The sequence below is a fragment of the Microdochium trichocladiopsis genome, assembly GCF_020744255.1.
Source record: "Microdochium trichocladiopsis strain MPI-CAGE-CH-0230 chromosome Unknown B0I36scaffold_11, whole genome shotgun sequence".
NCBI lineage: Eukaryota > Fungi > Ascomycota > Sordariomycetes > Xylariales > Microdochiaceae > Microdochium > Microdochium trichocladiopsis.
The window spans coordinates 831,796-856,998 of NW_025763554.1; the positions used below are offsets into that span (position 1 = coordinate 831,796).

At 57.0% G+C, this 25,203-nt stretch overlaps 6 protein-coding genes across 6 annotated transcripts; 4 read left to right on the forward strand and 2 right to left on the reverse strand.

Moving 5' to 3' along the window:
- Positions 1-4,210: 4,210 nt before the first annotated feature.
- Positions 4,211-5,450, reverse strand: B0I36DRAFT_335522 (uncharacterized protein). The gene has a single exon (XM_046155487.1). It carries the CDS (start codon positions 5,430-5,432, stop codon positions 4,875-4,877), a length of 558 nt encoding a protein of 185 aa, XP_046006489.1. The 5' UTR covers positions 5,433-5,450; the 3' UTR covers positions 4,211-4,874.
- Positions 5,451-7,271: 1,821 nt separating this feature from the next.
- B0I36DRAFT_335524 (putative lipoprotein) lies at positions 7,272-9,820 on the forward strand. The gene is made up of 4 exons (XM_046155488.1): positions 7,272-7,715; positions 7,865-8,365; positions 8,511-8,997; positions 9,083-9,820. Exons 1-4 carry the CDS (start codon positions 7,479-7,481, stop codon positions 9,328-9,330), a joined length of 1,473 nt encoding a protein of 490 aa, XP_046006490.1. The 5' UTR covers positions 7,272-7,478; the 3' UTR covers positions 9,331-9,820.
- An 835-nt stretch (positions 9,821-10,655) lies between these two features.
- On the forward strand, positions 10,656-14,821 carry B0I36DRAFT_335527 (kinase-like domain-containing protein). Its single transcript, XM_046155489.1, has 5 exons — positions 10,656-11,096; positions 12,777-13,570; positions 13,641-13,695; positions 13,751-13,994; positions 14,064-14,821. The coding sequence occupies exons 1-5, from the start codon at positions 10,894-10,896 to the stop codon at positions 14,658-14,660; spliced, it is 1,893 nt and encodes a 630-aa protein (XP_046006491.1). The 5' UTR covers positions 10,656-10,893; the 3' UTR covers positions 14,661-14,821.
- A 246-nt stretch (positions 14,822-15,067) lies between these two features.
- B0I36DRAFT_297784 (uncharacterized protein) lies at positions 15,068-17,029 on the reverse strand. Its single transcript, XM_046151930.1, has 2 exons — positions 15,756-17,029; positions 15,068-15,671 (listed from the first exon to the last, which is right to left on the reverse strand). The coding sequence occupies exons 1-2, from the start codon at positions 16,769-16,771 to the stop codon at positions 15,401-15,403; spliced, it is 1,287 nt and encodes a 428-aa protein (XP_046006492.1). The 5' UTR covers positions 16,772-17,029; the 3' UTR covers positions 15,068-15,400.
- A 382-nt stretch (positions 17,030-17,411) lies between these two features.
- On the forward strand, positions 17,412-19,404 carry B0I36DRAFT_36819 (Di-sulfide bridge nucleocytoplasmic transport domain-containing protein). Its single transcript, XM_046159582.1, has 3 exons — positions 17,412-17,747; positions 17,815-18,818; positions 18,878-19,404. Exons 1-3 carry the CDS (start codon positions 17,630-17,632, stop codon positions 19,250-19,252), a joined length of 1,497 nt encoding a protein of 498 aa, XP_046006493.1. The 5' UTR covers positions 17,412-17,629; the 3' UTR covers positions 19,253-19,404.
- Positions 19,405-20,892: 1,488 nt separating this feature from the next.
- Positions 20,893-23,999, forward strand: B0I36DRAFT_377530 (fungal-specific transcription factor domain-containing protein; the record flags this gene model as incomplete). The annotated part of the gene is made up of 5 exons (XM_046160569.1): positions 20,893-21,141; positions 21,368-22,527; positions 22,594-22,712; positions 22,780-23,029; positions 23,093-23,999. The coding sequence occupies 5 exons, from the start codon at positions 20,893-20,895 to the stop codon at positions 23,997-23,999; spliced, it is 2,685 nt and encodes an 894-aa protein (XP_046006494.1).
- Between the last annotated feature and the right edge of the window lie 1,204 nt (positions 24,000-25,203).

The window sequence follows — 25,203 nt, forward strand, 5'->3', positions numbered from 1 at the left end:
CAGCAGAAAAGCCCGCCCATTCGCTCCACACGCCCATGTGGGCAAGAGGCGGCTGCCCCTCCCGTCAGGCTTCAAGAGGACTGTCGACAGCATTGCGGACAACGACGGGCGCGCGCACACGCAGGGGGGCGTGGATACAGCCCTGTTGACTGCCAAACACCCACACGCCCCCTCCTGGATGCGGGGATCCGCATACGCCCGACACTTCCAGGTTGTTGTCGAGCCTGCCAAGTACCCCAAGTACCTCCTCGTGTGGGATACTTATCATGGCCGTGGCCTGGAACAACGTCGGAGCGGGCACCCTGATCCAGCCATGCGACGATGAAGCTGAGGTGAATACCTGGATGTTGAAGTACCTCTTCTTCTGCCATCGATTGCGTTCCCCATTGTGTTCTGCGAACTTGGGAAACAGAATCTTGCAAACGCCATTCTCACACCTCAGACTATGGTCACCGTGTTGCCCGATCTGGCCATTGAACCAATCTGCGCTTGTGCTTATCGCCGTAGTCACGGCGCGAGTTGTCCCGGCCTTGTGATGACGCGCCCACGAACAAAGAATAAGCGATGCTCGGCAGCAGCGGAATTGGCCATACACCCGACACCCACCATGCAGCCTGTGCAGAGGCAAGTCCCAAGGCAGCGGCAGTGATGCGCGGCATCCTGGGATGGCACCGAACTACAATAGACCCTGATCTCAAGGCTCAACGCAGTTGGTTCGACCTGCTGGGGAGTGTTACTTCCATTCTCTATTCTTCCGGCTGTGCCTATTCCATGCATGAGTCGACGCCCAACGAGCATGGCCGCATGCCTTCTTTTGGCTATCACCCTTGCGCAGAGGGCCATGCTTGTACGGACGAACCAACGTGGCATGCCTGTGCTTGCAATGTAGTGGTGTTGGGGGCTGGCTAAAGCCTTGATGAGCTCCTCGTACACGTCCGACACCGTACCAGTTGCAACGGGTGTTCATTACTTCCTCACGTTTTGCTCTCAAGGCTTACCCATACGGCGTGTTGTCCCCTCTTACTAAAACGCCAGAGAGAAAGACGTGTACAGACCAGCCGGAGTGTCAAGCACATGGGCGGCGATTGACCATGTCCTCAACAGACCTTGGTCGGCTGCTAACAAACTCGGCCAGCAGTATCATGGAGAGATTTATTGTCCAACACGCACTGTATGATGCAGCGCACATTGGCCAAGGGGAACGAAGAGCGCACCAACGATTCTGCGAGGTTTCAAGGCAGTGCGTCTAGATGAGACAGCAGGACAGAGTGCAGGAAAGTGAATGACGACTCGATAGGCATGAAGCCGAGTGAATCGAATTGAGTTGGTCGGGGCGCAATGGTTGGTGAAACGGGGCCGGGCATCAATGAATCAATGCCAGCGGGAGATCCGACAAGGCTCGCCCCCGACTCTGCCCCAATGCGTACTTCTGACGAGCTGATTGACCAATCAGGCACGCAGCTGCCGCCGGGGGGTGCGGTGCCATGGAACTCATGGAATCCATGGTGCGCTGGGATGGGGATTTGGTGTGGGCATTCTGCCAGGGAGTGACTCATACTCTGCTGGACTGTCGCGATTGGTAATGGAGCGGCCATTTGTCTCCCCTCCCAAGCACTGTCGACAGAGGCTTTCACGGTTGCCTCACACAGACGGTTCGCTTGAGAATTGCCACGGGCACGGGCACGGAGCAGGCGTTGGCCTCTACGTAGCAGCCTGCTGATACCTCGACTACGACTCAGGCAAAGTACTCGACCTCGACAGGAACTAACCCACCAGCCAGGCAGGCAGTCATGCCAACTTAATCCGAGTTGCACCCTTACATATCGCCGAGCTGCGGATATCGTCGCAGGCGTCAATGGCTTGGCACAGGACTTTGATGGCCTTGGCCGGCAGCAGGTATCTCTGGCTCGGTTCTCGTACCGCTACTTTTGGCTTTCGCGCCCTCACGCACACCCCTATCACGACCACCCCTGCCGTCTTTGTCCACTCAGAGCCCCGACGGGTCAGCTGCCCTGGTCACACGCTGCTCGCCCACGCACACTCCCCGCACCCTCCTGAGCCATCACCCCCAGCTCTCTTCGTCTTGTTGACTGCTCCAGGCGGCGTCCAGTGTGCTGCACGCACCCTGCATTGGCAGATCATGTCACCTGCGGAGAGCATTCCAAATGCTAGCCATTGTTGGTCAATGGCCGGCTAGTGACATGCCAACGCGCCTGTCACAGGTCCTCGATTCTCTCTGTCAGTCGGTAACCCAGATGCTCTTCAAGATCGACCCGAGTTTCTATTAGACTCTGGCGAAACCCGACACGACGAGCGATGTCAAATCACGCGACCACTTCTCAAGAGGTTAGAGGCGTGTCGCCATAATGAGCCAAGTCTAATGCTACTTGATGCTCGACATCGCCGCCACAAACACCAGGGTCGCAGTGCCTTAAGCGCCTGCCTCTGGTGTTTGACACCATAGCGCACGCCGATCTATTTGCGGCGCTCTCAGGCTTTTGTGGGACAAACCCATGGCGCAACTGGACGAATCTATGGTATCAGCCGCTCATTTGCTCCAGAAGTACCAGCGCCACCTACGTGCGCTCGAGCTTCAACGGGACCCTTTTGATATAGACGAGGCCGCGACTAAAAAGTCGCCTACGTACTCGAGGAGTTTCGGGATCTCGATGAAGCAATTCTGAACGACCACCGGCGGCCTACGCAGGGTCGGTCTGCAGCGGACTGCCAAAGGGCTTATCGGCGGATGACTTCGTTTTAGCCTTTGTCAGGTCTCGCAACCCACCTTCAAGTTTAGCGCATGGTGAGACATCGAACAGTTGCAAGACCTGCAACTGTCAATTGCATGGGCCTTCAATGAAACCGCCTCGATCTGAGTACAGATTTTCAAAGAGCTCAATTCTACGGGTTCTCAGAGATAGCAAAGCAGCAGCCGTATGTCTTGCAAGACCTGGACGATATCCACAGCGGTCAACAGCAACCTTTGGGAAGTTGGCGTAGCTTTGTATATTTCAAGATGCTATCCACTCCGGCCAGTGTGTGCCCCCAGCTTGATTGTTTCTATGATTCTAGCTCGCGCGGTCGCCGAATAAACCATTTCGCACCAACACACCGCCTTGCCAGTCTCCTCTTGCGCAATCAGACGCACCGCTCTATGCTGCTCAACGGCGCGTCGCTAGTGCCGACCTACTGCTTCCCGGCGGCATTACAGGCTCATCTGAACGAGAAGGCGGTCTGAGCTGGAGATGAGGCTTGCGGCGCTTCGATCTATAACCTGTCTGCGGGTGTGGGCCTACGCGAGGTCATGATGGGCTCCTCCTTGCTTGTCCCGAGTGTTGTCTACATTACTACAGAGTTGTCCGATCCTCTTGAAGCACGAGCATGAGCACTCACTTGTGGTGACGATTCTCCCCGGGAAATTGTCTATCGAGATCTTGGGCGGCCGTTGGCTTTGATCACGGACGTCTCACTGACAACCTCTACGATACAGCGCTCCATGTCGCAGCGACCACCAAAGAACAGGAGGGGTCGGCGGGTGGCGCCCATCCGAGACATCGTGGTTCGTGACATAGTCAGGCGGCACGCGGGATGGTGGGGGGAGGGGGAAAGCGATGCCACCCATGTGCTCGAGACCGGGAGCACTTTCACATGCTGGGGGCCCTGCAGCGCGTCTGAGGCCAACCCGGGCAGGGGCCCTGGTCAGTGGCCTTATCTGGCAGCCCGTCTCCCACTATCTCTCGCCTGCCCCTCCTCCACGCCTGCCTGCCCGCCTCGCCCTCGCCCGTCCCCTCAGGCTGATTGCTCGTCTTCTCTGTCGCTTGCCAACTCAATTAAGTCTGCTGCGACCATGACGACTGCAGTGACCCAGGGCCACGAGTATGGCATGCCCACGGCAATCAATTGACGCCTGTGAACCACAGTCGCGGCCTCGAGCGATACTCTGCTCAACACAAAGGGACCAACCAACCCCTCCTTGGCCATGTGGTTGACACATCTTATCGATACCCAACCGTTGCATGACGATGCTGGCGCCCGCCTCGGCCCCGCGCTAGGGGTGGTGCTTTTACTATCCCAACCCCTCCTCCCTGGTTCCTGCAGGACGCTTGACGCTGTCTTTTGCTCTTGAGTTCGTCTCTGCGTCCTTCCGACGGGGCGGCAATGGGTAGACCAGAAGAACTCAAATGTTGAGTGCCAGCGACAGGACAGGCAAGAAATAATAGCCTGTCCGTCTATCCAAGTCGGCCAGCGCCATCATGGATTACAATGACCCGGGTTCGGGGTAAAACAAGGACAATGATGCGGCGGCAAAAACATTGGGCCCCCTTCTCTCGCTGCTGCTGCTGCTGCTGCTGTTGCAAGTCATTCTCAGAACTTGCCCCCCTCTTTTCTCCCGGATCAATTTCATCACCACCCTGGTCATTCTTCAAGCTTTCGGTAAGACCAGTGTCACGATCCCAGACTAGAGAGCACGCTTAAGGGAGGGTCCTACGCGCGCCTGCCCCACGACCCTGGGGGTTCTCTGGCTGGCCCGAAGCCAATCCGTAAGTTTTGGACATGATGGGGGGATGCAGGTCCGATTTTCTCTCCAGACCGCCATCAGGACTCCACCACCAAACCTGGCTTGCGTGGAGACTAGTTCCCTGGGTTTTCTTTTCTGGCGCTTCTGCTTTTTGCGGAGAGGGAGGAGGGAGGGAGGTTGTGTTTTTTGACTCATGTTTTTCTTTATTTTAGCAGCCCATCCGAGTGGTGCCTTCTGTGAGGTTACCCCCCCTCCCGGTCCCCCGGGCAGGCCCTGCTTCTGGGGACAGTTCAGTGAAGACGTTCTTTTTTTTTTTCTCTGCCTGGGATGTGGCTCATTTCGAAGTTGTGGTTGGTCAAGCCGACTCTGCCTTGTGACTTCGTGTGCCGCAAAAGCGCGCAACTTCAAGACCTGGTGCGGTCAGCACAGCGGAAGGGCGTTGGAAGAAGTTTCGTGCCGGGGAGAAGTTATCTGCCCCTCGTTGCTTGTAGAAGTGGCACAGCCCGCTGGGAAGCGGCACCAGGCACGGCAGTTGAGTTGCTGAGCGGGGGGCTGGGGCTCTTGACAAGAACAGTATCTGCAGTGTGTGAGTGAGTGAGCACACTTCCCAAGCTTGGGAAGGCGACAGTGGGAATGTCCTACATACTACCTGGCAGGACAAAGGGCGCAACAGTCTTGGAAAACAATAGGTTTGCTGGTCTGCTCTACGACAATAACCAATACACACACTTCCGAAGGAGGCAAGCCAAGATGAGAAGGACTGGAAGTAGTTGTGTAGCCAAGCGAGCTTCTCAGCCTCCACCCTTACGCCAGTCAATGATGAGATGAATGGTTCTGCTATCATGATGGACTTGTTTGTCATTGTCATTCTTTCTCTCCTCGTGGCCATACTTTTCCGGGGAACTGGACACATATGAAACGAGGTGCGGACTGTCATGATCTGGGCATTGCCTTGGAAGGTAACCAAGATTTACATGTTGCAATGCCTTTTCCAGGTCCATGGTTAGCCCGCTGTTGTTCGTGAAGTCACGTGCTGGGATTGTCGACGGTGATATCCTGGCTGACAGCTTGCAGGAAGAACTAGGCCAATCAAGATGGCAAGTTTCATTCAGGAAAAGGCTGTACTCTACTGCACCGTGAAACAAGCACATGTGTAGATATTGAGGTCCACGTAAGCATTCCGGCCAGCGCTGTATCATGCGGTCAAGTCGATGCGATATACAAGAAAGACAAGGTCAAAATTAAAGGACGACGGCTCTCAGGCTCCGACTGGCACGTTGCTAAACATACGGGTAGGCGTAAAAGTCATGTGGACACGAAGGCAAGAAACATCGCACATATATGCCGGTCCAGTAAAGCTTATTGTTCATGCATGACGTGAGCTGTTGTTGCTGCAGAGCCTGGATTTGAGGCTTGTCGTTGGAAGACTTCCCGTAGGCTCACACCCACGCCCCGGTCCCGTAAAGTTGCTGGGTTGCTTGTATAATACTGTATGAACGATGGGGTATTTTCTCAAACATGACGGTGTGTATGTGGAAAGCAATGCTCTTTGTGTTGCATGGCGGATGGGTTGGGATATCCATCCCGCTGAGTAACTCACCAGCCAATGAAACTCCTTGTACCCGTGATACCAAATCAATAAACTCCGAAGTTGTGGACACGTCATAAGAGGTATATTCTATGTGTGCGGTAGATGCTCGAACGATATACCACACTAAGACCTTTTAATAGAGGTTGCCAAATTCAGTCTTTCGACATGATAGCAAGACTGGCCTCGACGGATACCTAGAAATTCCAAGTGAACATCCTTGGGATCAATTGCTCGTGGGTCAGGTTAGCAATCTACTCATTGGTTGTTGAGATATTCTCGGATTTAACTGCCTCCCATATGGAGACTGATGCGAGCGATGGCAGTCCCAGAAATGCCTGGGCTGGCCGCACTTCAATGCTTGCGAATGCACTGACATTAATTCAGCTGTCGATGGAGTCCAACTATGCAGCGCGTATTCCATCTTCAATGCATTCGCGCCCAGAATTTGCAACACAGAAACTAGCCCTGTTACTGCATTATGCTCAACATCAACACACTGTTTTAAGAGGCTGTCTATCGAGACGACTTTTGTTTTTTAATTAGTAGTTCAGAGAAAGCCCAAGAAAATTTCCTCGGGGGACTTAAAAATGGCAAGCCAAACATTTACTGGTTTGTATACTGAGTTTTGTGCTCGATCCAACCCGAAGTGCTCCTTACATTTTCCTCCTAGTTTCTTCCTTTTCCTGTGTGTGCTATCTGGGTCTTTGAGGCTCACCCCAAGACGCAATTGATTCTGGAATTCAATTCTGTAACTAGGAAACAAAAGCCATTCATTATATCAGCGTTGACTGTTACTCCTTCTCACCTTCGGTATTTTATAGAGAACGGGAAATAAAGAATAATGCGTAGCTGTGCCCCTCCTGGCCCGCAGTCCCTGTAGAGAAGGATTTCCCAAAGTTGTCGAAACCCAGGCTTTTAAGAACAACGAGGCCCACAGACATTGTTAGTCGCAGCAGGGTTCAAAAACAAAAGACGTTGTGAAGAGTCCGCTTCCGAGCCCATGCAGAGGCCGGGTTTCCCGAAGAGGAAGGTGTTCGAGGTCAAGTGAGTGCGGAAGGCGAGAGCCGGGGCGCGGTGGGGTCGGGGCCTGCCGTATCCGATCCCCCGGCCACCAACCCGGGCTTTGCGGAATCGGAGCATGTTATCGTGACCAGAGCTCCTCTCCTCTCGACCCGAGCCCGCAGGCGCTTTGTAATTGAATCACGGCCAGTTGACCATCGTCGACCTTGTCGTCTCACCCTCAACGAAGACACGTCACGTTCTTGAGCTGTCCAACCGCATTCGCCAACTGTACAAAGCCACTCGTCCACGTCGTGCCGAGTCCCCAAGGGACAAACACGCGAACATCACATCGCAACGACCTGTACCATGAGGTTCTCACTCGACCTCGCCGCCGTGACGGCCACGGTGCTGCTGGGCTTGACCACCGCCGCCGAAGCTGAAGCCGAAGGGTTCTTAGCCCGAGCCTCCCGCTCGGCGCCGCGCCCGCAGATCCACACGCTGCCGCCGCTCCGCGAGCAGGCTGTGCTAGTCGACGGCTGGACGGCCGAGCGCGCCTCGCGGATCCCCGCCATGCTCGAGCGGCGCGGCATCGATGCTTGGGTGGTATGTTCTGGCCCTTGGACCTCTCGCGCGCAAGTTTGGCCCCCTTTGTTTCATGATGCTTGGTTGCAGTTTTGCTGGCAACCAGTAGCGAACATGAGGTTCATACGTCCACGAATACAAACAAGCTGACTACCAACCCCCCAATATAGCTCAGCCAGCGCGAGTACGCCGAGGAGACCGCCTTTTGGGCCTTGAAGCCCTTTGTCGCCTTTTCCGCGCGCCGGCGGACGACGTATCTGTTCCTGTCCTCCGCTCTGACCAAGAAGAACACCACCACCACCACCGGCAGTTCTTCAGGCGAGGAGGTCCAGCTCGCGTACCGCTGGATCGATAACACGCCCGACCTGTGGCTGCACCTGCGCGAGGTCCTGGACAAGCACGAACCCGCGACACTCGCCGTCAACGCGCACGGCGAGATCTCGTTCGCCTCGGGCATGCACGCGGGCGAGCTCGAGACGCTGAAGCGCGGCCTGGGCGACAAGTGGACTGCCCGTCTCATTCCCGACGAGCCACTGCTCGCGGTCGAGCTCGTGGCGACCATGGTCGAGGACCGCCTGGGCTGGTACAAGAAGATGATGGAGACTGCGTGGGCGATCATCGAGGAGGCGTTCAGCAGCAAGGTTATCGTCCCTGGAGTTACGACGACCGAGGTAAGTCTTTTTGGTGATGGCGTGGATTGGTCTACCGTAGATTAGAGGGGTCTGGGCTCGAGCAGAGCATAGAACAGGACCTTTGGCTGCTTGAGTGTGGCAGCAAGACAGTCGTCTTCTGTTCATCCGGGCTAACGGAATGCAGGACGTCGTGTGGTGGATGCGCGAGAGGATCCAGTCCCTCAACTACACGACCTGGTTCCAACCAGCCGTCAACATTGTGACCCTCTTCGATTTCAACCCGAACGCCACCCACGAGACGGGCTCCGAGCTGTTCCGCAGCACCAGCAGCGACACTGCTGCGACCCAGCGGCCGATTCAGTACGGCGACGTGCTGCACACCGACTTTGGCGTCACCGCCCTGGGCCTCAACACCGACACGCAGCATCTCGCGTACGTGGTGCCTCCGGGGCAGTCAAAGGCCGACTCGGACAAGATCCTCAAGAGCCTCCACGAAGGACTGCACAAGGCCAACAGGATGCAGGACATCACCCGGGCGAACATGAAGATTGGCCTGACGGGCAATGAGATTCTCAAGGCTTCGAGGAAGGAGATGGCTAGCGAGGGCATTGTGGGCAAGATCTACTGTCACCCGACCGGCGAGTTTGGCCATTCTGCGGGTTCGGTCATCGGTGAGTCAAGAATTGTGACCCGGCGCTTCGGGTTGGTTCCGCATATCGCGCAAACGAGTACTGACGATTGCTATCCGACCGCTAGGAATGACGAACCTGCAAGACGGGGTACCGGTCCTGGGCGACCTGCCTCTCCTCAAGGACACCTACTACAGCATCGAGCTCTATGCCGAACATTACGTCCCCGAGCTAGATCAGTCGCTCTATTTCTACCAGGAGGAGGACGTATTCTGGAATGCCACCGGCGAGTCCTGGGACTGGGTCTACGGACGGCAGGACAAGTTCATCTTGATCGAGTACCTTGAGGCGGACTCCCAGATTGGGGAGTTGTAGCGGGCTTCAGAGCATATAACAATGGCTCTGGGAGGTTTCGGTGAGGTAATTGTATGGCTTGTTACAAGCAGGGTATACCCTGTGTGCGCAGCCAAGGTCGCAAAGCCGCAGCTTGTTCTACTTGCACGTAATGCTGAATATCGATAAATGTGCACGGACAAACAAGGCATCGCGGTGCCGGCGATATTCAAATCACCTCACGCTGACAGCCACGAATACCCCCAAGTGTGCTGCCAGTTATAGGTTTGTGCGTTGTTCATGATTGCAAATCGTCGACTCGACGAAGAAATGGCTGGAAAGGAGGTTATTGCAAGCACTGTAGACGAGAAGCTCCCATACGGCATTGGCGGCGTGCATTCACTTCTAGCATAGGACTCCTTTCAGAAGATGGGATGCTGTCCAGCTTGGTGTCAGCATTGTCCAATCTATAACAGCAAAATCGTGACATGTTTAGCACGCAGCCGTCGCATGCAAGACACACGCATGTAGCACAGATGAAGTCATCGCTGAGACCGGGTGTCTAACAACATCTGTAACACGGAGCGGGCCGACTCTAGCCAGGGGGCCCTACCAGGCGTCATTGGTTGTCTTGATGCCCAAGGATCCCAGTCGTGACATCCTCTGCCGTGGCCGCCCTACCGGACAGAAACCTTGTGCTCCTGGTCTGCGGTCCCCACGAAGCGACATTCAGAGGCTCTTGCAGTCCAGGGGAAAACCGTCTTGCACACGGCAGCATGACACCAGTGCTGATCCGTGGATGACGTGCAGCCGTCGACCGTTGCGGGCGGCACGGCGAGTAAGTCACCCAGGGCCTTACCCCGGGGGCCCTGGGGGTTGGAGATGGCCAGGAATTGAGAACGTTGCCTGGCTGTTGCGACGGACCGATATAAACAAGCCTGCGATGGCTGGGGACTCAAGGAGGACGGACGGGGAGCATTGTTGCAGGCAAGGTGGATGGCTTCTTGAGTAGGTGCGGATGGGGAAACCCCCACACCAGAGGGGCCGCCCCTGTTGTGGTCGCGGCTTCCGCAGCCAAGCTCGTGCGTGCGGCCCCCATATGACGTCCTGCGCACAGCCAAGCTCGAGCTCTCGCGTCGATGTGCAGCATCCCAGCCAGCCCGTTGGGCATCTCGTCCCACGCCAGAATCTGGGAATACAAGTCCAGCACTCACTCTCGCTCCCGCAGCGCATCGGTCTCTCGCTTCTCCTCCGATTGGCACTCGCCTGCACAGCATAGCATCACTCCGGCCCCATCGCTCCTCTCGCCCACCGTCGACCATCAACGGCATCATCGCGGCTCAGCCCTGTCGCTTGCGCGCTGTACAGACAGCCCCGCCTCCCGCTCCCGTCCCGCTTCGCTCCAGCCGACTTGGCTGGCTGGTTTGCGCCATCGCCAGCACCAGCACCGGCACTGGCATCATCACGTCCAGCCCGGGCTGAGCAGCTCGAGTCCGCCCATCCAGCGCTGTCACTTGTTGACTGCCCGCGACCGGCCAGCTTCTTCCACTATTGCGCGTTGTCCGTGCCGAGCCACATTACTTAACAACATTCGGCACCTTGCTCATGATCATGAACGGCTCGTCGTCTACTGGCACAGACCACGCCGCAGATTCTGCAGCAACCTCGGGGCCGCCGCTTATGGCTGGTGCGAACGGCAATGGTAACGGCAACAACACGACCACTTCCGCCGCCGCCGCCGCCGCCGTGCTCGCCAACAAGAAACGCAAGACCAAGCCCATCATTACAACCGAGGGTCCCGCACCAGGGTAAGTGCGTCCGCGCGCGAAGCGCAACGGTTCCTTCTCTTGTATTCCTTTTCGCCCGCTTTGGATACCGCCTGTCTGTCTGTCTGTCTATCTGCCTGTCGCAGCCTCGCCATGAGTAATGAATGCGACGATCGAGTCAGAGCAGCTCGACGGCGATACAGTTGCCATTTCGCAAGCGCGAAGATGAGACGGCGACTAGCGACTATGGAGCTGGCTGTCAGCCGCCGTTGCCCTGGCTCTGCACATATCCCTGCTGCCCAATGACATGGGGCTGTCTGGCGCAGTCTGCGCGCCGGTGATGTCAGCAGCGAATTGTGGCGACGATGCTAGGAGACGGCTTGAGCCGTAGCACATCGACTCGTGGAAGTCCAGAATCGTCTGTGTGGAATTCCATGAACTTGTGAAGCAGCTGGATCGTGTCCGTCTCGGTGCAACAGGTTCGGAAGCAGGCTTTCGATATACCTTTTGTGCCGATGGCTGGGGCACCTACGACGAGTTCCTGTGGTCCACCACGGGCGCCACCCTTTCTGCCCCAAGCCTGGAGGTTGGGCACCCCCCCTTCCGCCGAGAGAGCAGAGCAGAGCAGAGCGTCAAAGTTCCTCTCGCTCGAGGAGCTGGAGCAACAATTCACCTTTTGTGCATCTTGTGGGCGTCCCGATTTGCACCTCCTGCGCCTATTACAGGCAGACCGACCTCCAGACAGACTACCTCTCGACACCGTACCTTCAGACGGCGCCGGCTCTATCTGTTTGTCTCCCTCTGCAACCAGCTCGTTCTTCCTGGCTCTCCTTCTCTGCTATCTCGTCCTTGTTGTCCAGTCTTTCTGTTTCCCCGCCAGCCAGCATCACGGAAGACCACTCCTCCCTGCTCGTCGCCTGCTTCACGCCCTCCAAGCCTGTGTCACTTACTGCCGCATCTTCTGTCCCGATCAACGAGCCGCCCATCGCTGTCCTGACCAGCCATGGCCTCCATGAAGAAAAGGTGCCGTTCTTCACTCACACTTGACCCCGCAATCCATCTGTTTCCTTCTGCCCGAGTCGGTGTGAGGCCGTCGTAGTCGTGTGCAAGTGCATTCCGTCTCGTCCTCCATGCGACCTACACCTCTCTTTCCTCTCACACTGGCTTGACTCTGCTCGACCCCACATCCCACTCTTGTGCCCTGCATTGTCAAGTCAAGCTGGTTGCTGTGGCCGCGCTGGCCAGTCCCAAGCCCGCTTCCGGCCACGCTACTCTCCCTGCCCAGTGTCCCAGCACCGAACGGCATCTCAATCCCACCCCGCTTGGGCTGCCACCACGGACGGATACACCAGTCTGGTTCTCGCCCTCAGCTGCGTTACTGCCAGCGTTGGATCTAGAGCCCAGCTCGAGCTGCCGCAGTCCACAGTTGCATTGGTCCTCGCCACCATCACTGCCATTGCTACTGCTTTGGCTACTGGTCTTGCTTTGCAGCAGCCAGAGGCGCGCTCCCAACTCGCTGCTGCCCCTCCCGACCCCCTCATCACATTTGCCCCCACCCGTCTCTTTTGCCTCGCGCGCGCAGCCCCCTCGTCGCCCCTGGTAGCAATCCCCAGTATTCGACACGCCGCCAGACCTGTAGCGTCACCCGCTGCGTTTTGGGTGCCCATCTGCATCTGTCGCGCCTGTTCCTGTTCATTGCTTACTCTTCCCAATCACACGCAGACCACCGCACCTAGCCACAAACATGGGCCAGCACTCACCCACATCGTCATCCGGTCCCGAGGACGCCGCCGAAAACACAGCCGACGAGGAGGACTCTGAAGACTACTGCAAGGGTGGCTACCACCCCGTCCAGATCGGCGAGAAGTTCAAGGATGGCAAATATGTCGTCGTCCGCAAGCTGGGCTGGGGCCATTTCTCCACCGTCTGGCTTTCGCGCGACACCACCAATGGCAAGCATGTTGCCCTCAAAGTCGTCCGGTCCGCGAGCCACTACACCGAGACAGCGATCGACGAGATCAAGCTTCTTCAGAAGATTGTCCAAGCCAATCCGAACCACCCCGGTCGCAAATACGTCGTCAGTCTCCTGGACTCGTTTGAGCACAAAGGACCAAATGGAGTGCACGTCTGCATGGTGTTCGAGGTCCTCGGTGAGAACCTGCTAGGCCTTATCAAGAAATGGCAGCACCGGGGCATTCCTCGAGAGCTCGTTATGCAGATCACGAAGCAGGTCCTCATGGGCCTCGACTACCTCCACCGAGAATGCGGCATTATCCACACCGATCTCAAGCCCGAGAATGTGCTCATCGAGATTGGTGATGTCGAGGAAGTGGTTCAAAAGGTGGTCAAAACCGAGAATGTCGACAAAGAGAACAACCGAAATGGTCGGAGGAGGAGACGGACTTTGATTACCGGCAGTCAGCCACTGCCATCCCCGCTCAACGCAACTTTCAACAGGGACAACCTGTTCGCATCTGCAACCTCTCACAGCAGCTTGAATGCCATGATGAGCGACAGTAAGTCGCAGCGTATGCCGATAAGGCGACCTCCCTTCTTGGAGATCGGAGCTGATTTTATATGGCATAGCAGATTCAGCAGGGCAGACACCAGACGAGGCGCAAGGCCAGAGAGAGAAAACAGCGTACGTTATCAACCCTGCCCAGGATCTTCGTGGACCCTTTTGCTGACTCGAGCAGTGACATCCTCACGAGGGAGGTTTCAGGAATCTCGCTGGACAAGTCTGGGGGCTCCTCAGATGACAAGAAGAAGCGGAAGCGCAGAGGACCCATTATCAACGTCAAGATAGCGGACCTGGGCAATGCCTGCTGGGTGTCGCATCACTTCACCAACGACATTCAGACACGACAGTACAGATCTCCGGAGGTCATTCTTGGCTCGAAATGGGGTGCCAGTACGGATGTGTGGAGTATGGCTGCCATGGTAAGTTTTTCCGAAGTCTTGCTGGGCATGACGAGAATACGCCATGATTAACTTTGTTGCGAATAATAGGTGTTTGAATTGATCACGGGCGATTACCTCTTCGATCCACAATCCGGTACCAAGTACGGAAAGGATGATGACCACATTGCACAGATTATCGAGCTGTTGGGGCCTTTCCCGAAAGAGCTGTGGAAGACTGGTCGGTGGTCGCAGGAGATTTTCAACAAAAGAGGAGAGCTGCGAAACATCCACCGGCTTCGACACTGGCAACTTCCAGATGTGCTTAGGGAAAAGTACCACTTCAAGGACGCCAAGGAGCTCACACCGAAGGAGAAGGAGGAGAAAGAAAAGGCTTCCAGAGAGCGTGCCGAGGCGAAGGCGAAAGCCAAGATGGAGGCAAGAAAGGCCGGCAAGGACGAGGATGAAGTGGAGGAGCGGTTTGCAGAGCCAGAACCGCCCCTGGAATACCGGCCGACCGAAGTCGCGAGCTTCCTGCTCCCCATGCTTGAGCTCATTCCCGAGAAGAGAGCAAACGCAGGCGGCATGGCTAATCACCCCTGGCTTGCAGACACGCCAGGCATGGAAGATGTCAGGCTTCCGGGATTAGTGCACGGCAGTCAGGGCGAGGGCATCGAGGGCTGGGCTACAGAGACTAAGAGACGGTAGACTAGACCACGAACGAGTCTGGCGTTCGGAGCACACACACACATCGTCAAAAACTTGTTTTAAACAGCGAAGCAATTAGACGTCTTTTTCTCCGAAACTGCTCCTCGAGACGCCCCTGGAGTGCGTCAAGCTCATAGTGGGCTGGAATACTGATGTGAAAGTATGTAATCTCATGTAAATGTCACGCGCCGTGAAACAAATGCCCGATGTGGAAGCAACCACGACCCAACGAGCCGCTTGTGGGTACTTTGGTTGTGTGGTGAACATGGCTCGCATCCTCGGCGTTGAAAAGTGCTGCTGTCCTCCAGTCCCCGAGGAGACCACATTTTCACGTCGCAGATGTGCCTGCACAGCCCGTGATCTCACACAGTCACACAAGACAGAGTTCAAGCAAGCGAGACAGGAAAGTATCCGTCAAGAACAGATTTCATTCTCGAGACCGCGCGCGCGCCCGGTATGATCTAAGAGCAAAAGAAAAACGCCGATCCAACGCCAAATGGTTCTGCTGGTTGTGATGTGATCGCGAGAAAACGAAAAATGTTACGCGGTGATGGTGGTGTCACGCACACGTACACGCTTCGTGCAGGAGCGATACCCCCGTTTCCTGCCGGTGTGCTGCAGGGGAGCAGCGAATTTTCCTTGCTCAGGATCAGAAACAAAGCAGAGTTGTTATTAACGACGGGCGATCAGTAACCTCCCGGAAGCTCTGCAGTCGCTCAAAGCGGTCGGACACGTCCATTCTACGCCTTCTTCTTGCGCGAGGTCGTCATCTTCCTAAACGCCTCCATGCCGCTGGCGCCGATGGGTCGGTGATCCGGGCCCCTGCTGGCATCGAACGTGCTGCGAGGAGCGATGGTGTAGGACGAAGGGAGACCGACGACGCGGGCGCGGTTGCTGGTGTTGGTTGGTGCCAGGATGCGCTCGCGCTCCGCGTCACGGGCGTTCTGGGCTGCTGGTCTCTGCGTCAGGGTGAACTGGCTGCTCTGCGTGGCCTGCTTGAGCTTGGCGGCTCTGTGACGTGTGGTTGTGGTTAGCATGTAATGTCTGGGGGAAACTTGAGGACGAGCCTATTCTCAAGGGCGAGGAAGTACATACTGGTAATCGTAATCACGCGACTCGACGTGGCGCTTTCGGTAGTCGTGAGTGCGCTTCAGGATCGGACGGCTCCATTCTCCGATCAGCTTCTCTGCCATGCGCTTGATGCCAAGCTCAGGGCGCTTGCTCTTCGTGTAAAACAGGACCACCTTGCCGATACCGCTCGACAGCAGGCACTCCTTGTCGATGGGGAGGCGCATCAGGGCAGTAAAGATGTCACGCTGGATGTTGTACGCAGGCAGGGAGCCGTCGTTGAGCGGCTCTAAGAAGAACTTGACGTGCTGCAGGAAGTTCGTGTCGGGATCGACAACGGCGGCTTGGTTGTTGTTGCGGTTCAGCAGAGCCATGACTTCGGGGAGAAGCTTCAGCTTGTGAATAGCAGGCTGACCCTCGCCACGGGCAACGTTGTCGGCCTCGCAGGCTCTCTCCATGCGGATCTTGAGCGAAGCGATGATGTCGTCCAGCTCGTCCTCGAGATCTTCCTCGTCCTTGCGCTTCCGCCTTTGCGAGGGCTTCTTGACCTCCTTGCGGGCGGCGCGCTCGATGGCTCGCCTGCGGCGCTCCTCGGGCGTCAGGTCCTCCTCATTCTCCGGCTCGGGTTGCTCTGGCTCCGCGACAGCTGTGGCTTTCCGTACACGCTTGCCACTGTAGAGCTCGGCGTCGCCTGCATCGAGGGCGTCATCTGTGCGATCCCGCCTCTTCTTCTCCCGCTTTCCTTCCTTGGGCTTCTTGGTGGCCGTGCCTTTCCGCTTGGACGCCTTGAGCGTCCGCGCCACATCCTCGTCGATCTCTACCGGGCGCTCATCGATGTTGGCTGCTGAAGCATCGTACTCGTCAAACTGGTCCTCGTCGACCTCGTCGACATCGGAGAGGACATCGGAATCTCTATCTGAGTCACCAGCGCGCGCGGTGTCGTAGTCGCCCAGGTCCTTGGTGCTCTCCTCGGGGACCTCGTCAACCCCGTCGTGAAGGGTCTCGGTCGCCGGCTCGGGCGCAGGTGAGTCTCTGTCCGACATGCTTGGTATGATTGGCGCAACTGAAGTTCGATCGCTGGAAGGGCGACTGCCGTCTCGGTTCGTAGGCGACAACGCCTGGGCAAGGCCTTGGGCTCGACAGACGTATGGTGTTCAAATGGTCGTTGCCACACGAGCAGAAGTTATCCGGATGCGTGAAAGGACGGTGAATGTCGCCGCACGGATAAACTGAGGCAAAGATTGATGTGCACAAGCTGTGTCTTCAGGTCTTGGTGCAAAGTGTAGTCCCTGCCTGTGGTGCGACCAAGAGACGATTGTCAAATGCTGCGTATGAGGAAAGCAGCTTGATGCACTGTACGTGAGAGGCACCGTGCGGGAGGGTGCATAGGTGCAGAGCCCGCACGTGGTACAGGCACTGTCCTGAGTACCTGCGGGTTCCTGTGGCGGACAAGTTGTGGCTTTGCTGTGCTCCCAGCCCAGGCGCAAGCCCGGGCTCAACCGTCCGGGGTGGGGCACCACCACACTAGACTGAGCACTGCACATGCTTGCAGGTCTGCGAGCTCAGCAGCCGGGGCTTTGTTTACTTTGGAGCTTGGGCGGCGAATTTGCAGGGCCCGTTGCCATGTGCGCAAGAGGCCAGCCAGCCAGTCAACGGGGTCGCATCAGTGTGAACGCATACCTACTTCAAGCAACCTCCAAAGTGCCACCCAATCTTGGCCTCGTCACTCTTTGCTACCGTCCTGGTGTATTCTTCTGTGCTTCTCTCAAAATTCCCATCCGTCGCTTTGCTGCATTCTGCGTGCACGCTGCAGTCCGGCTTGTTTGATAAACTCGCCCTTCTCCATCACGACTCGGCTGGCTGACCTCGACGACCCGAGCCTGCAAGACACCATAAACGTCATGGACCACCGCCGCACCTTCGAGTCCCCGATGGACTGGGAGTATCAGGACCAGGGCCCGATGGATCCGTCAAGTCCCTTCGCCCGCTCCGCCAGACAGTCACAGCAGAAGCAGAAGAGTAGGTGTTCATTGCCGGCGTGGCCATGTGCAAGAACAGCGCACCAACTGATATGCTCGCGCGACAGACTCCTTCGCCTCGTCCAACTTCAACACCTTTGGCCACAGGTCGCAGGGCCAGGCACCATCCATCTTTCAGCGCACACAAAGCACACCTTCAAAGCCTCTTCCGCCCACACCAGGGCCACCCGCCGCAACGAACTCGGTTCCATCAATTTTCTCGGCCAGCAGCTTCTCTCGAACAGCGACCGCCCCTCCTTTCCGCAATCCTGCCTTCACCACGCCGCGCAAGGCCTTTGATGCAGATGTATTGTCTGAGGTCTCTGGTGCCGAGGACAGTCCCGCCGCTACTGACGCCTCCGACTTCCCTGAAACCCCCGACCGCGACAACCTCGACGACTTCGGACGCATGACCGTCACGCCTGCTTCCATGGCCCATCACAGATCGCCCTACAAGAAGACCTCTGGCAAAGGCGAGATCGCCCAGACCATATTTGCCTCCAGAGACAAAGTGCGCAAGCGGAGGCGGAACAATGGCGACAAGGACATCAGCGGCTACCGCCTCCCGTACCGGTATGGTGAAGAGTACGAAGGAACCGACTATGATTCTGACGATAGTACGGCACAAGCTGGGCGGCCTTCATCCTCATCATCGGCGGCGGCGAAGCGAGGCAAAGGGTTCTTTGGGCACTTCTTCTCCACCATCCAGAAGCACCCTCATGTGCCCCAGATTCTCGGCTTCTGGCTGACCTTTGTGTTCCACCTTGTCGTCCTGGGCATCACCTTCTCCATCATGTGGATGGTCTGGTCCGGTCTCCGTGAAGACTTCTTTGCCGCACGGAGAGCCGCCCGTGACGCGATTGTGAATGAGATGGACAAGTGCCGGGCAGACTACATGGAGAACAGATGTGCACCGAAAGAGCAACGCCTGCCAGCCATGTACCAGCTCTGCGAGCAGTGGTTTGAATGTTTCAACCAAGATCCTAACAGGATCAAGAACGTGCAGATCGGTGCCAAGGGCATAGTTGAGATCCTCAATGAGATTGTGGAGGCGATGCACTGGAAGACCATGGTAAGTCCCGCAGCTGGCCATGCGTCCGTGAGACACGCGTTAACATTCTTGCTTCCCAGATCGCATTCATTGCCCTTGCAGGCATGTTCTTCTTCAGTGGCAGATCTCTCATCAACAACACCACCGGCTACGCCAACTTTGCCGCCCCTGCACCGCCCCCTCGGCCATTCACATCACATGCCGCTTCTATGGGCCATCCGATGATTATGTCGCCGCAGGGGATTGCTTGGGAGCAGATTCCGCAGACGCCTCGTCATCTGCACTCACGACATCTGCTAAACAATGACGAGACACCGGAAACGGATGCTTCACCGTCACCATACAAGGCCTTGCCGGCACCGCAAACTCCGAGCACCCGGCGCAGCCCAATCAAGGGGGATCGGGCACGAAGCCCGACGAAATCAAGAAGTCCAACTAAGAGGTACCGGGACTGACATGAAGTCGGTCTTGGGCGTCTGTAACATTCATGGTTTATCTTCCCTTTGTCATCTTTTGTTTCTAACGTCCGGTCAATTTTGGCGGCGTTTACGGGTACACCTGTAGTGCACCAAAGGAGTAGCAATCCCAAGGGGTTGAGATAGACGAATGAACGAGCATGCCACCAAACATCATATGGGGCAGGGAGGGCCTGGCTATTTTGTGCATCATGTTGCACCGATCTCTCGTTCGTGAAGTCGACCTTGAGGTGATTGGTGACTGCTGCCAGGCTCCAAGAAAGGCAAACAGCTCCAGAAAGGATGACGCAAGCATCAGTCAGCACGGCTGGCTTGCTTGTGTGCGTGCTGGTGTCTAGGACAAGGTACCGAGGCATAATGAAGCAGTCGGGCAAGGATGCAGGCGCAGGACAGGGCTCGTTTGAAGACTGCGCAATGACGAGTGAAGCTTTGCGATGGAAGCTCGCATCTGGGTGCCGAAGCGAGGCAGCTTGGGGCACCAGCTGGGCGGGTGAGGCACAACGGCCACAGGGGAAAAGGAGGATTAAGGTTAGCGGCTTCCTTGCGAGGAGCGGGTCTGCTGGTTGTGGGCGGCGGGATCGCCGATTCGGGACTTGGACGGCCTCGAGCTCCAGTCTTTTCTTGGTTTTCATGTGGGTGATGTCAAAGGCAGCTTTGCGCTATGGGAGAGACCACAGACTCTCTGCTGCTCTAGTGCGCGATGGTGGGGGCCCTGCGCAGCTTTGCTGCTCCTGAAGGGCGAGGGCGGGCGAATGTTGACGTGAGAATCTCACCGATGGCAGCAGCCGCGCCTGGCGCATGGCGCATAGCGGCCTAGAGATTATAGCAGATATTGCGTCCGGCTTTTTGCCCGCCTTGCTGGGCCAAAGATCAGGGCAGGCCTTGGAGATAGTGTCGCAGCTCCCCCACGGCCCCTGTCCCATCCCCACTTTGCAGAAAAGCACCACTGGAGATCCTCGGAGCCGCTGCCGACAGCCTTCAGCGCCTCTTAGCTCGCTGCTCACGCGTCATAACCCAACGCCCGCCAACCAGCCACGGCCACCACCAACACAACCACATCGTGTTGTCTTCGCTTTTTTTTGGTCCTCTCCCGCGCCTCCGTCCGCACCGACCTCGCTCAGCCCTGCACAGCGCAATTGGCTCAGCTACGTCCCGACTGCATAGAGCAAAGGCGTTGGTCCTGTCCATCCGTGCGCCTCACGAAGCACCCGGCCTCAGAGTCTCTCTTCCCAGTCACTGGACTGCTGGCACCGTCTTGGAGCCGACACATGCTCTCCGACAGACGCGTCAGCGCATAGACGTCCAATAGTCGCGAGAAGGGCCCAGATCCCCCCTCTCGCACCCGCCTGAGAATCGAGCGCCAGGGCCTTTCTGGATGGGGATGCGACTTTCCACACCGACGCCCTCCAGCCCCCCGACAAACTCGGCCGCGTGCTGCGAACCGTTCTCCAAGCACCGCATACCGCCGCCTCGGCCGGAATTAAGTCGCCAGGCTCACTTGAGCTGCTCGAACACCGGCTACAGCCCTTGAGCCAAGTCCACCCGCTCGGGGGACAAGGGGGCCTTCCTTTCGCTGCTTCGTCCCATTATGTCGATCGGCCGCCCGGCAACACGATAATATGGAGGAGGACAACCATGCTGCAAGGTCAGGCAGCGCGCCACGACGCTCCGTTTCCGAAACTCCTGCGGCGGGCAAAAAGCACGAGGCTCCAGAGAGCTCGCCGCCCGATTCGACACACGCGGACGGCGAGTCTGGCAGCGCGGCTGCGAAATCGTCAGCGGCTCATGAGAGCCAGTCTAAGAGGCGGAGAGGCCTGGGTGTCGTGACACCCAATGCGTGCACAGAATGCCGCAAGAAGCGTGCCAAGGTAAGCGTCCTCCGCTGTCCAAGGAAGGAAGAGGGCAGGAGCGCGACTGGAATGTGTTTGCCACAGAGTCTGTTGCTCGGCTTGAGCTTCGAATGCTGTGCGGATGTCCTGGTGCAGGACCATCGAGTGCCGTGGCTCGGCTTTGCCTCGGCTTTGAGGGGCACCCAGCGCAACGCCTGCCCAACAGCATGGTCCTACTTGATGGCTAACCACCTGTTCTGCCCAGTGTGACGGGAACAAACCCTGCGGTCGATGCAAGTCCCAAAAAGATGTAGAGTGTGTCTACGAAGTGCCCGTTCGGCAGTCCAAAGAGAACCTACGCACCGAGATCGATAGCCTGCGGCGAGAGAAGCGCCAAAGCGATAGCATTTTATCGGCCCTCCATCGATCTGACCTTGCTCAAGAAGTGATCCAGAGGCTTCGCACTGGACACAAGGTCGAAGATATCGCGGACTGGCTGAGCGGCTACTCTTCCGCGGAAGTGCCTGGCCCAGTCCCCCCGATCAGCCAGTTGAGCAATTTCGGTCGCACGAACGAGCCAATGACGGGCATAACATTACCTCCTCTGGGAGGCTACCTGGGCATGATATCGAGCCCAAGCAGTTTCGCGGCTCCCATGGCACCTAGTCCTGTTCCGAGTCAACAACACCCCAACCCCTTTCGGAACAGTCAAGACTTCGGTTCGAATAGTCCTTGGGACTTCTCGTCGCATAGTCAGGGTTCAGGGCGTAGCGACTCGTATGCAGAGCACATGCAGTGGTCAGCCGAGCCGAGGATGCCCAGGGTTGGTTCTTGGGTGCAGGCGCAATCGCCGACTGATAATAGCCAGCGGTATCCAGGCGTCGAACAGGTTCTGGCGACACCCGGAGCCCAATACTCGAAAGCGACACCTGTCAGATGGACACTAGTCACTCGCGATGCCGCCCTTGTTCAGCACCTACTTGCGCTGTACTTTTGCTGGGAATACCCGACTTTTGCATCACTCAGCAAGGAGCATTTCCTCACCGATTTCTGGGCCAGCCGACCGCGTTTCTGCTCGCAGATATTAGTGAACGCCCTGCTGGCACTTGGCTGCCGGTTTTCATCGCACCCGCATACTCGAGCCGATCCAAACGACCCTTATACGTCGGGCGACCACTTCTTCAAGGAAGCCCTACGATTGTTCCACCAAGAAAAGAACCACCATAGCCTGACCACAATCCAGGCACTTGGCATCATGTCTATCCGGGAAGCTAGTTGTGGCCGAGACTCCGAGTCGTGGTATTATGCCGGCCAGAGTATGAGATTGGCGTTCGAAATGGGGCTGCACTATGTGGATCAAAATGGGAACGAGGACGAGGTTGCCGTGCAGTCTGCCACATTTTGGGGAGCCTTTGCACTTGACCAGTAAGTTTCGGTCTGTTTGATGCGGCGGAATCCTGATGCACTACCCTGATCTAACATGTCTTCCAGTGCCTGGTCCCTGGCAACAGGCTCGCTCCCGCAGAGCTCGTGTTACCCGCATTTGCCACCAAAACCAGCGATTGTCGATGACGTGGAAGCGTCACAGTGGAAACCCTACACGGATGACGGTAAGTCTTTCATGATCATACTTGACTTCCTGCCATGGGGCTCTCTGCTGACCCTGTGGGCTCTTAGGGTCTGATAATCTTGGCGCGCCACTTCAACGCTCGTGCGAACAGCCATCAAATGTGCGCTCCGTGTATAAGTGCTTCTGTGAGCTGAGCGAGCTTGTACACCAATCGCTCTATGTCCTGCACTCGCCAGGCAAGCCGGTGACGAGTCGGGACCTGCTGAGCATATATACCCAATATTTGAACTGGTATGAGAGCATTCCAGAAGTTCTCAGGTTGGGCCACAATTTCACCCCGGCTGTGCTCTTCGCCCAGTAAGTAGTCCTAGTGGCATGGTGCGGTATCTGATGCATGAGCTAACTTGGGGGTGCACACAGCATGTACTACCACTTTGCGATCCTTTTACTGTTCCGGCCACTGATCAAGCTGCGGATCATTGGCTCGAGCATCCTGCCTCGAGACGTCTGTTCCCAAGCAGCAGACGCCATCCAGGGTCTCCTCCGATCCTACGCGCAGCTGTATACACTGAGACGCACACCGTCGTTTGTGCCGTATTTCTTGCTGACCTCATCGATCATGCACCTTGCCCTCGGCGCAAAGTCACCCGATGAGCAGCAGGACGGCGACGCCTCGGCGTCGCGGACGCCTGGCACGAAGAGCGAGGAGCGGTCGAGTCGTGGGCAGTCTGTCCGGTCCGACTCGGAGACTGACAGGTCTGACGGCAAGCCGATGCGCGGCGGACTCGGCCGGGGAGGCCTGATAGACCGACGGGCTGCGCAGGCGCTAGAGCAGGGAATCTCTGACCTCGAGGAGATGGCCCCGTGCCACCACTTTGCGGAGCAGGCGCTGCATATGCTACGATATCTCGCAAAGAAGTGGAAGGTCGAGATAGACATCCCGGAGAAGCCGGACGCCGCGCCGGGTGCCTCGGACAAGCTGATGCGGCCCAACACGAGCGGGCTCAACTTCTTCTCGCTCAACATGGGCGAGAGCGACTTTGTGTGCGAGTGGCCGGCGGTGCCGGGGGCCGGTGTCATCCCGAGCGTGGAGGCTCAGATGGACGAGCTGCAAAAGTTCAACAAAGGGGGCATGGGCCCGCCGCTGCAGCCCTCGCCGGGCGGAGGAGGTCCCGGGCTACCGTTGAGAGGCGCCTCGTCCGCCGGGCCGATGGCACACACCGCGGCAAGCATAGAGAATCCGCTGTTCTGGCCGTTCCCGATGCAAGGGCGGCCGATGTTGCCAGAGGGCAAGCACCTGGAGGAGGCTGGGTTTGCGCAGTTATAAGGATAGAGGAAGAGTAATACAAGACAAGACGGCCGCCGAGCCGGTTGATGAATAAATGGGACTTAGGGACCACTCCCCCCCCCCCACCCCCCTTTGGGTTCGTGAGACACTTGTAGCTCTGCCTGGAACCATCAGGAAAAGAAGCACTGCAAGTTGACCAATCGGATGTGGTGATGTGACGTGACGTCTTGGCGTGACCGAGCTGGATATGGGTGTGGGCTGTTGCTTCGTAGGGCTGAGTGCGAGTGCCGTAGATCAGGGGGGCCCCATGACGTGTTGATTGTGACCATTGTGACCGGGGCCATTTTTCATCTACATTGGGTCACATGATTGCAGGCAAGAGGAAGTGGAACCCCGATGAAGCAAGTTTTATCCCGACCAGTGAATCTGGGCCGGCCAAGAGCCAAGTGTTTATAAGGGCCTCGTTGTTTCCCGCCTCGGAGTTCGTCTACTAGGCTAGCACCCGCGCAGCGTACTTGTATTAGCAGCAGGTCCGAGATGGAACGGCCATAAATCATACTTATACAACATTTTTGTCTAGTAGATGGGTGATGAGGGCGAGTTTGTTATCATATGATACGTTTGAGCTTGGACAATCAGTGTGTCGTTGCTGGAGTGAGCATTTCTTGTAAGATGTTGTCTGCTTTAGGGGATGTCTTGTTGAGATGTAGAACAGGGTTGGCTTACTATTTTGTCTTTGCAGTAGCTGGGTATTCATTTCCTAAGTTCGGCTGCTACGACTTCCCTAGTCTTGTCCAAAGCCTTCTGCAGCCATGTGTTCAGAATCAAGCCGGCCAAAGGGGCGTGTTGCTCTCAGCAACAAATGCCGTCCACTTTCTTGCCACCCTGTTGGCGTTGCAGTGAACGGCCACATCCCGAGTCGACACAACCGTATAGTCCGGCCCCCTCAAATTGGCGAGCCATCAACGAATGGCCCAGACAAAGTCCTGGGCGGTGCCGTTGCCGCTGATGCAGCGGTGCTTGGTTCTCCGCCGGATGGTGCAATGTTATGAAAACTGGGCTCTAATTTATTACGTGTGTTGTTCTCATCCATGATGAAATAACCAAAGCTCGTGTTGCCGAGTCCATTGCGCGGTCCGGGAGCTGGTGGTAACCCTGCGAGGTTCCTCCATCAAACGAAAGCTCGTGGACAAGGATTGATGAAATTCTGTGTTTCGCAAGGTGCCGACTACTCATCAACAGA